This window comes from Saccopteryx leptura, chromosome 3 (genome assembly GCF_036850995.1).
Source record: "Saccopteryx leptura isolate mSacLep1 chromosome 3, mSacLep1_pri_phased_curated, whole genome shotgun sequence".
NCBI classification, from domain to species: Eukaryota; Metazoa; Chordata; class Mammalia; order Chiroptera; family Emballonuridae; genus Saccopteryx; species Saccopteryx leptura.
In genome coordinates this window covers 44,131,263-44,142,920 of record NC_089505.1, presented here as the reverse complement: position 1 = coordinate 44,142,920, position 11,658 = coordinate 44,131,263, and the positions used below count along the sequence as shown (strand labels likewise).

General features: G+C 37.0%; 1 protein-coding gene across 7 annotated transcripts in view; it reads right to left on the bottom strand.

Annotated features, from left to right (window-relative positions):
* Window positions 1-11,658, bottom strand: part of LOC136398848 (DNA helicase MCM9) — a 72,426-nt gene that overhangs the window by 50,465 nt on the left and 10,303 nt on the right. For all 7 annotated transcript variants that reach the window (XM_066373370.1, XM_066373371.1, XM_066373372.1 and 4 more), the window contains exons 5-7: window positions 9,114-9,314; window positions 4,359-4,484; window positions 2,675-2,794 (exon numbers count right to left, since the gene is read on the bottom strand). In XM_066373370.1, coding sequence (XP_066229467.1) covers window positions 2,675-2,794; window positions 4,359-4,484; window positions 9,114-9,314 — 447 coding nt within the window. The remainder of the gene's footprint in view (window positions 1-2,674; window positions 2,795-4,358; window positions 4,485-9,113; window positions 9,315-11,658) is intronic.

Sequence of the window (11,658 nt, the reverse complement as noted above, 5' to 3'; positions counted from 1 at the left end):
AAATGTTAAACTTTGAAGTTTAATATACCAGATTATTAAAATACTGTCCACTAACTAGTTCATAGACTTTAAAAATAAAATATATCCTACTGTTAAAACTATAAAGAAAATTTTCATTTTTGTCTAATTGCAATTAAAAGAAAATGTTAAAATATTAAAAATAAAAATAATACTTTCCAATAAAGAGCTCAGTGATTAATATAACAGGTACAAGATATGTGCTTATTAGAAATAAAGCATATATTAGCCAGATTACCAACAAAGCATTTCACTGCTGAGTTTTCATTCTGGTAAATTATAATATTGGTTTGTATTGACAACTAAAGGTTAGGTTTTTACTGTAAATAGCCAATTTTCACAAAAGTTTGAGACTTCAAAACTATTATCAATAATTATGCTTCTTTGATATTTTTAAATATTAAAATAGAAAGATTTAGAATTCAAACATTCGAAACTAGTTTTTCCCCCATTTTGATCACAGTGAATTGCTGTGTCCTGGGAAGAGAAATAGGAACAAGTGACGTAGGCCACAGAAGGGATAGAAGAGGTTGGCGGGAATGAGGATGTCTGAGCTGAGGAAGCACTAAGGAAGTCTGAGGAGCATGCGTGCATTTGTTCATTAGAACCTTATATAACCTTAGGCTTCCTGTGGTCACACTCTCTGGTTTTACGATTTGGGGTTTCTAGTTTTACTAAAAAGTCTATGGCAGCAGTTTTTAAAACTTAACTGTAATCCATGGTAATTTTTTTAAAAGTAAAGTATGGCCCTATAACACAAGTATGCATTTGTATTAACAGTTTTCATGAAAATGTACATTTACTCTGTGCAGTATATTCTGGTACCCTATTGATTTCATTTTGAAAGTGCTGATATGGACTCACTGAATTGACTTTCGTGACTCTAATGAGTTGTGATACACAGTTTGAAGAAAGGCTAATCTAGCTCTTTTGGTAGATGTTAGTAGCAGTAATTTTTCTATAGTTTGAAATAATTTATATTCCCTCTACCTGTTTTACCCTCATATTTGGATTATAATCTTGGCATTTAAAAAGGGAAAAGTGTGCCCTGGTTGGGTAACTCAGTTGGTTAGACGAGTGGTCGGCAAACTACCGCTCACGAGCCACATGAGGCTCTTTGGCCCCTTGAGTGTGGCTCTTCCACAAAATACCAGTGCCGGCACTACCTCGATAAGGAATGTACCTACCTATATAGTTTAAGTTAAAAAAATTTGGCTTTCAAAAGAAATTTCAATCGTACTGTTGATATTTGGCTCTGTTGACTAATGAGTTTGCCGACCACTGGGTTAGACCATTGCCCTGATACGACAAGGTTGCAAGTTCAATCCCTGGTCAGGACACATAAAGAGTCAGCCAATGAATGCCTGAATGAGTGGAATAACAAATCCTTGTTTCTTTCTCTCTTTCTGTCCCCTCCTTCCACTCTCTAAAAATCAATAAAATGTAAAAAATAAAAAGGGAAAAGTTCTAACTCATATAGTGAATCAGACGCCATTTTAAAAATGTCCAAATACTTTGAAATTGCTAGTAGCTCACAAGATAGCTTAGACTCATTTCTTGCCACACCACACAATTAACTTAGGAAACATTCCACATAATTACTTGGGGGGCACCTTTATTGTCTATTGCTATCATTTTATACAGAACGTTAGAACACTGGGACATAATTTTAAAATGCACACAAAGTGTTTATATTCTGACCTACTTCCCTTCCAGTATTTTAAAGCTTGTTCACCCCTATCAAGTCACAAATCCTTTCTTGTCAGTTCTTAATGTACTGTTCAGTTACATATAAAACTTGAGAGTTCCTTAGAACAGAGCTCTCATTATGTAGGACCATTAATGGAGCATTTGCTGCTTTATAAGTTTAAAATACAAGATTTTAAAGATTTCTCAAAAAATCTGAACACAGGCCATGGATGTTAGGCTCCCTGACAAGCAGTAGATATAAAATGTGTGAAATCAAAGGCCTATTACAGAAGAACAGAAGAAATAGTTCCCCAATCAAAATGGTGTAAAAATACAAAATGGCATCAAAACGTTTTTTAAAATAATTTTTTCCTAATGTCACTTTATAGTCAAATCTTGACATTCTGTCTGCAAAGGCTTTTAAATGTAATCACTGAAGAAGCATTACAATGTGTGAATAGAGCTGCACATTGCAATGATGAAAAGATGCTTTCCACATAAGACATTTTCTACCTAAGAATTTTTCACAGGAGCTGCCATTGCTCGTGAGATCTATAAGCATGACAATGCCTTAAGCTTGCCATCATCTACTTTATGTAAAGTGAGATATTTTTTCCTCCTATTTATTTCAACATTCTGTTTGCTGGCTTTTCAGAAAATGCCAGGTAATAATACATACTTCCACTGCATAAGTATGTATGAAGGTAATCACTAGAGAATGAGAAAACTGAATAGGATCATTCAAAAAAGATGCAAAAAGATGTGTGAAATAAGTTTTTGGAAAATAAATAATGGAGCTTTTAAAATATTTTTTTAGAGCTACAAAAGAAATGCTATACAATTCTTTCCATTTTTGGCAGTAACTCAAAAATTAGCTTGAAATTTATCCTATTGGAGGTACCAGTTCATAAGAAAAAAATCATTGTGTTAGATTCTGTAGTGACATTAGTGAGATTGTGTAAAATACCTGCACTAGTAGATCCAATTCCTGTGGTAAGCACAGATCTCGGTGTAATCTTTGCTGCATATTTGAGGAATTGAGATTTTCCTGTGCCAGGATCCCCAACCAATAAAAGATGAGATTCACCTAGAAAAGTAAATAATGTCAAGTTAAATTTCTATGAAAAGACCCAGGAACAAGTGTAATTAATCAAAAAGGAAATGGTCCACTTGGAATGTCAACACAATTTATGTTTTATATACTGCTTATGCTGTATACTTTAGTCATCTGAGCAAAGATTTAACAAGAATATCTTTAGAAAAGTTAACTGTCATCATAAATAACAATCTTTAAATGATTTCTGAATGTGACATTTAAAATCTAAAGTCTTTTAAGACTTTGTGCTACTTTTAGATCTTAAGGCCTATATTTTAACATTTTCTAAGAATTTGGCTTATAAAGATTCTTATTGTATTTTTATTTAAGCCCTTTTAAAAAAAGTGGGACTTTATAAGTGCTTTATAAATATCACATAATTTATGATCCCAACAGTTAAGTGAAAATCTTTTCATTTTGTGAAAATTTTAATTTAATGAAATATGTATCTTAAAGTACTCTTTATATTTTTCAAATGTAACATAAATGAACATGAATATCCTGTGGTGCATATTATCTCACTGATCAAATTTCTTCAGTACTATATAAGTATTTTCTATGTAGTGATAGGAAACTCTTATTTAGGTCCAGCATTTAGCAGAGTGCCTTGCAAAGAGTTAGTGATCAAAACAAAACATCCCATACACATAAACCTTATGGCTGACACTATTCTATACTGTACTACATGGTTTTAGGTTTTAGAGTACCTACTAACGGCCTATTGACAATAATGTACTTGAAGCTTTCTGGTTTAGTCCGGGGTTTTTATGACTCTGGGTTTTTTATGTGGCCTACATGAGGACCATAACAAACCTACTTTCTGCCAGATTCAGGTCAGTTAAGTGTGTTAGCCACAAAAGAGCTTTCTGCCGCTTGGTCATAATAACACACTCAGAGTAATCTTTGCTGAAATGCGTGACCTACTGCAGCAGCACGTGGCAGGTAGCACATTTGCGAGCCACCAGCAGAAGTGAATCAGCAGGCAGAGGACGGAGAGCAGCAGTCTCAGAGAAATACACTGACAACCACAGAGGGAGAGACACTGACTGGGAGACATTATTTCTAACCTTTTCCTCTTGAAGAGAGACTGCAGATCCAATGGAAAATAGACAGTGATAGAAATGTAAAGATTTTATTTTGTGGCACCCTGAGAGGTTGGAGCAAAACTATATACTTAATTGAAAATCTTAGGATTTCTTTTGGTTTTGTAATTCTAGAAAGTACTGTAGCTCCTAATATACAAAAGTAGGCAAAATTAGGTTTACAGTTGTAAATACACAAAAAACAGTAGGTTTACAGTTGTAAGTACACAAAAAACAGTTTATTCTATTATTATTTAGTAATTATTGTATTATTTTCCATGCGAACTGTAGACCTACCGTTGCCAACCCCTGTATAGATGCTGGGTTAAGTATTAGATAGTCAGACAACTCTCAGCTTGAAATGATTATATTTGGAAAGTAAAGCTCAACAAGCAATTTTTACTCAGGAAAAAAAAATTTTAGCTTCTTTCTCTATATTTAATATTTTTAAAATTTTTAAAATAGGTACCAACCTCTGACTCGTGTTCCTGTAGCATCAGTCCTTTGAATCCCACCAGCCAGCACCATGGCCACAGCAAGTTTTACAAGATACATTCCAAAAACTTGAGGGCATAAGCTGGCCAGTATCTCATTCCTTCCTAGAAAAAGCAGAAAGATCAGAAGTCACCACAATTTTCAAGAAATCATAACTGAACATTTCCTTCCTACCCTATCTTCCTATAACACACTCCACCATTTAAAATGATCAAGAGGACCATTCCAAATGACTAAAAGGAGTGAATAACTTAGTTCTTTCCTTCTTAATGCATGAGATGAAGAGTCTGCTTTATTCCTGGGTGCTACCTGCCTAATTGTATAAACTGATCATACTTTAGAGGAGACAAAAAACAATCTCTTTTTCTCCTTCATCAGGCTAATATTTATCCCTTAAAAATAATACTGGCTGCACGTTCTGTGCCGTAATTTCAGTAAAATTATTCTGTTGTATAAGTAACTGGAAAGTGCTTGATTTCAGAACAGTGAGTTGGATTGTAGGAGCCAGTAACCTTCACATACAGATACCTGGAGCTTCTCCAGAGGTGTAAGAAGAAAAATTGATCCACTCTGTGAGACAGTTCCACATTTGCTCTGAGCACTTTGGTAAATTCTGCTTTATTCAGAATAAGTTACAAGGGTACAAGAAAATTAAGATCATTATAAACTTCAACTCTGCCAATCCAAGCGCTGAAGGTCTTGGATTCTTCCAATCATGTGCTTTAAATATGAGAATATCAGTGTTTTACATTGTTTTTAGAAATGTCAAAACACCAAATCTGAGTATTTGACTATCCCATCTATGAATAAAGTACATATTTCATTAGATTACTGGCCTAATCAACCAACCGAGGAGTCTAGGAGATTCTAACAAGGATTTCCAGAGCCTATTTTAACTCACACAGAATTCACTGATGGTACATTCATGTTAGAAGTTGTTAATGTCCACATGCTGGTAACTAATTTGCATGTTTCAGGACTTTAAACTCCTCCAAGTTTGTACTCATGTTTCAGTGATAGCTGTTTTGAGGAGGAAAAATAATTGTGTAAGTATTCCTTTAGCTCAGGTGTCCCCAAACTACGGCCCACGGGCCGCATGCGGCCCCCTGAGGCCATTTATCCGGCCCCCGCCGCACTTCTGGAAGGGGCACCTCTTTCATTGGTGGTCAGTGAGAGGAGCATAGTTTCCATTGAAATACTGGTCAGATTGTTGATTTAAATTTACTTGTTCTTTATTTTAAATATTGTATTTGTTCCTGTTTTGTTTTTTTTACTTTAAAATAAGGTATGTGCAGTGTTCATAGGGATTTGGTCATAGTTTTTTTTTTTTATAATCCGGCCCTGTCTGAGGGACAGTGAACTGGCCCCCTGTGTAAAAAGTTTGGGGACCCCTGCTTTAGCTGATAATTCCAGTTCCAGAAACTTGTTTGCCAAGCTATCAAAGCAGGGAAAGGGACTTCCTCCACAACTTACGGCCTGATACGCAAAGGCTACTTTTTGTAATGAATCAAAATGGACTCAGTGGCATTAAGCTTTTTGTAATGAGTCAAAATGAACTCAGTGGTCATACATGGTGATATGACCTGGGACAACAGAAATGGTGAAGGAAGACATCACTTCAGTATAAAGGGGACCAAAATGAGTTAGTAAATCCTGGAAGGAAATTATTAACTGCTGGAGGGAATTCCTCCTCTCCTGAGGTAGAAAGCCCAGAGAAGAAAAGATGAAGTCCTGGTATCTAAGCCGATAAGAAGGCCCAGCAGTGGGTAGTAAATTCTGACCAGAGTCTGGAGATTACACCTACAAAGAAGGAAGGAATAGCCCCCCAAAGCACAGACTGTTGGGAGACATCCAAGCGAAAACTAGACCAAAGAGCCAGCTTTGTTGAGTAAAGGTGGATTTAGTGACTCTTGAGTCAGATGCCTAGACTCAAATCCCAGTGCTATTTACTTACTGTCTGACCTAGGGCAAAATTTCTTAAACCCTTTGATTCCATTTCCTTATCTATAAAATGGAGATAATAGTAGAATCTCATAGAATTACTGAGGATCAAAGCAGTTAGTAAGTGTACAGCACAAAGAACAAATGGCCTGACTGGTGGTGACATAGATGAATGAGCATCGACCTAGGATGCTGAGGTCCCAGGTTCAAAACCCCGAGGTTGCCATGAGCACAGGCTCATCAGCTTGAGTGTGGGGTCGCCGGCTTGATCCCAAGGTTGCTACCTTGAGCCCAAAGGTCGCTCATTGGCTTGAGCCCAAGGTCACTGGCTTGGCCTGAGCCAGCCAGTCAAGGCATGGATAAGAAGCAGTCAATCAACAACTAAAGTGATGTAACTGAGTTGATGCTTCTCATCTCTTTCCCTTCCAGTCTCTTACAAAAAAACAACAAAAACAAAAGACAAACAATATCTGCACACAGCAGGAGCTACTTAACTGTTAACTATTACATTACCCATATTACTTGTGCTTATTTCTGAACTTAACATTTCATTAATAGAAAAGATATAATACAAAGGCAGGTCTGAGGTACCAGAAAATGCAAAGGGGAAGGGCCATTTCCCTAATTTGTTGTCTAAAGTTGAAAAACTCGATTTCTTGGATAGTGGCAATAGAGGCTCCCCTGGCAATATCATGGAAGAAAATATATTAGAATGGATACCACCTCCACCCCCCCCCCCCCAAATTTCTGGTTCTATGCCATGTTAATAGTATGGCTATGGCCCTTTGTTACCCCAATGAAGAGAACTGCTTACATCTAAGATAACTGAGTCACACTAGAGTGGGCTGATGGCCCAAAGGACTCCAATCCATATGTGTGGGTTTCTTTCCAGTATCTAAGCACCAGGAACACATGATCACATGATCCCTGAGGTCCCTGTAGATTAGAATAAGGCCTCTGGCTTTTCCTAGTCAATATCCACAGTTTCAAGTCTTTTTTTTTTTTTTTCACAGTTTCAAGTCTTAATGAAGCAGGTTAACCTCTAAGTAATCTCTGGCATTAGACTAGCAAAATGAAGATGCCCTGTTGGACATAGCACCTCACCTTCACCCACCCCATCCACAACATACATATACTTCCTGTTCTTTTTTCCAGTGAGGCATTTTATTTGTACATATGTATTACATCCCTAGAAAAATCTCCCCTCGTTTTCGTCTTGCTTCTTCATGGTTCATGACGCCATGCAGGAGCAGGTTCTGCCGTTGTTCTAAATCTCTGGATTGTACATCAAATCTGGGACTGATTACTCCACACTTGTTTAACCTGCCATGTGGTTCACAACAATTTTGCCAGCTCTGTGAGAATAATTTCAAATTCGCCAATGTGAGTATGCTTCATCATCACCATTAGAAACCAGACGATGTTGGAGCATGGTCTAAAAACCTGGCACTTGCTTCTCGTTTTGGCATTGCTAATACTCTCGAGAGCATCAGCCAGGACATTTACTTGCACCATTCTGGTGGCATGGAAAGAGGGTGGAAAGAGCCCTTCTTAGTCCCCACAAGGTTATTATATGCTTTCTTCCTTTTATTCAGTAAAATGAGTTGTACATCTATAACCTTCTAATTAAACCAAGATAGACTCTTTTCATCTCCAGCACAAAGCACTTCGGAGGGCCTGGTCGGGGTGCTGTCTGACGCCTTCCCTTCACTGTCTCCAGGCAGAGCTGAGCTGAGGAACTGTGGTTATTAAGGAAGACAGGTCTGAGGGAGATCTACAGGTTTTTGTAAGGATCTGATCCTCAGAATCGGAATTTAAAAAATTCATTTAAAAACATGTATGAGTCACATAAGGTTTGCTTAATAAAGCCACAATATAAAGACCTTTGGTTCTTTCTGTATAGACCAGATAAAAGAATGACCAGGAACTGTTACATATATGCTACATATATAAGCAAAAAATTATAACATTCCACAAAATAAAAGCAGACTGCCTCTATTTAGCAAATTAGGGCCTTTTATTTTTTTTGGTGAAATGGTATCTGTCCAGTTCAGCATGTGATGTAAGAATACAGTAATCACTATGTATTAGAGTGGAGGTGAAGTTTATTAGAAACAGCTTATTACTGCCTTTGGTTTATTACCTCCAAGGAAGAAGGAAAACAGACATTTGAAGATTTAATCAGTGTTTTATACAATTTATACATTTGAAATTTTTGTAAAAAAATACTCTACAAACCCAAAGGCTGTAATGTTTTAATCTATGTAATTTTAGCTTAGTGTCATAAGATTTTTGCTGTGATGACAAAGCCTTTTTTCATCTCTCATCATCTTTTCTACTGATCTCCTATTTTTAAATCTTCAGCTAAAATAGAGTGAAACTATTAATATAATTTAAATGACATCAGAAAAGAAATAATGGCTTTAGTTTAATAGAATGAGGTGTCACAATAGGATGATTTTTGCCTATATAAGGAAGAACTGTGTATTTAATTGGTAAAGAAAGTAGAAAATTCTGAAACTATTCTGTCAGTATAAGATGTCAAAATAGTTAGAAATGAAAAATCTCTTGGATTTGGCCTTAATTTTCCAGATACCTAACTAGAAAAGGCTATGCCAGAAAAGAGCTGCAGGGAATACTGTGGCTGCAGGCACTGATGTCAGCTACTACCCTGTGAACTCAGTCACTGAGTGAGGGAGCATGTAAGGCTGTCCCCAACCACAGACAACCTGTTTACTGAATGAAATGCCATTAATAATGATCAGTGTTACAGTATACCCTTAATCACAAACCTGCAAAAGGATCAGTCTTATAGTAATCCCAAAACTCTTCAAATTCCTTTCGGACCTCCTCATCCATAATGATCCCTGCAGACTGCTCGTTATTTACTTGGACATAATTGGCTTTCAGGACGATCTCCACTTCACAGCGCACATCTTGCTGAAAGGGCTTCCACCGTTGCATTACGACCCCATAAATAGTGAGGTCATCACCTGGGAAAAAGCACCAGTGAGTCTAACAGTAGCATCCTGCACACCGGGCACAGACTTGCAACACAAAGGACCAGAACTAAGATATAAATCACTTCCTGACAAGGGCTGAGAATGTTGTAACTCATTCAACACTCATTCAGAAAGTATATGGGTGTAAAAAACCACCACAGAGTCCTGATTTTCTTTTTTAGTTAGGTATTTGTATCTGTACAACTAACAGCTAAAGTCAGCATTTTTATTTTTCATAATCTGTCACATTATAATCATTCCAAATTATTACCCTTTACTGGGAAAATGATTTACTAGACAATTTATTCATCATTAATTACTGTACTGGGTGAAATGCTTACTTATCCTCTCAGAATCTGGAGACATAAAGTTCTCATTTAAAGAAGGGAGAATTGTATCCAGAAGGTTAAACTATAATCAGTTTACTGTCAGGAAAGGAAAGAATCTAAGCGATGACTGATACTAGTTTTAATTTTTTATATATTAAATTGTACTCAATACATTTGTTAGTATTTTATTTACTGCATTAAAAAAATGAACAAAAGAATGAACGAAACAGGGAATGAATAAATAAATACCAAGCAACTATACATGTTTTGAATGGTGGATTCATAAGAGCATCAGCACAATTATGAGGTACATATGATAGTCCAAGTTAATACTCATTTTTGTTTTCTATAATAAAAATTATAAAAATATTAGTTTCAGAAAGCTAAATTTCTTACTTTCATGAAACCCAGTCTCTGTGCCGCCGTCTCCTCAGTGTGTTTCCCATGGCGGCCGGCCCAGTCAGACCCAGCGCTGCCCTGCTGCCCTGGCATCACCAGCACACATCCTCCAGTTACTCTGCAGTGTCAGTGCGGGGCTCCTAACTAGACTATAAACTCCTGATGGGCAAGGATTATGCACTTATGTCTTTTGAGTCCCACAGAAGTTTGTAGCTAGAGATAAATGAAAACATAGGTGTGGACAGACTGCTTCCATACATTCTTTTTTTTTTTTAATTTATTTATTCATTTTAGAGGAGAGAGAGAAGGGGGAGGAACAGAAAGCATCAACTCCCAAATGTGCCTTGACCAGGCAAGCCCAGGGTTTTGAACTGGCGACCTCAGCATTTCCAGGTCGATGCCCTATCCACTGCGCCACCACAGGCCAGGCTACATTCTTTTTCATTAGTGGCATGTGAAAAAAAAATACCTAAAGATTTTTTTCAGTGCAGACAGAATTCAGTTTAGAAGAACAGCATGAACATACCGTATTCTCTGTCAAAAGATAAATTTCATGTTCAGGCTAAGCTCATACAAGCACTGCTTTGCTGATCAAAATAATTATAGATTTGGGTTAAAATCTAGAATCCTAAAAAAAAAAATCTAGAGTCCTGTATGAACAAGGTACTTTGACAAAGACTTGTCCATTCAGCAGAAAATTCATGATCAAGGCTGTTATTTCCTTAGCATATTGTTTAGATAACTATAGTAATAGTTAATGTATTGACATAAATTTCAAACTAGGAGTTGGTGATTCTTGGATGGATGGAGGAAGTCTTTTGATCAAGAATTATTAACTGTAGATACTGAACTTTTATTTACATACAGTGTTGGCCTCATTTTAATGTCAGCTAAAATGACATTTGGAGAAGTCTAAGGTTTAAAAGGGAATGATGGGATTTGGTGAAATGAAGCATTTTCAGTTTGTCTGGTAGGAAAGAACTGGGAAGAAAGAGATCAGACATACCTGTTGCTGCCTAGCACACATACCTGTGTTGTCTGTTCTTTATAGAGATGAAGGGTACATTAGAAAAAATGGGAAATATTTGAAGCAGGGAATGTTGAGGTGAACTGAAAGGCAACTGCTGATATTCAGCTAAGATTTAGCAATCATTTCCAGCTTCTGACCCACTGTCAATTTAACTGAAATGTTAAAAAGAAGTGGAAATTCTTAGGCAGCTTTTAAGTTATTTGGAATAAGAGGACGAAAAAGAAAAGCTAAGCTCTCATATTCTCCTCACAGACAAAGGTCTGGACAAGGGGGAATGCGTGTAGGGAACAGAAGACGGTAAGGAAACGGGTTTCCATTCCCTGTTCTTGGGCTGGAATTAGCAGCCTTACACAAGTGATGAGAGATTTGTAGTTGTGAGAACAATGCGTGTAGGGAACAGAAGACGGTAAGGAAACGGGTTTCCATTCCCAGTTCTTGGGCTGGAATTAGCAGCCTTACACAAGCAATGAGAGATTTGTAGTTGTAAGGACAATGCGTGTAGGGAACAGAAGATGGTAAGGAAACGGGTTTCCATTCCGTTCTTGGGCTGGAATTAGCAGCCTTACACAAGTGATGA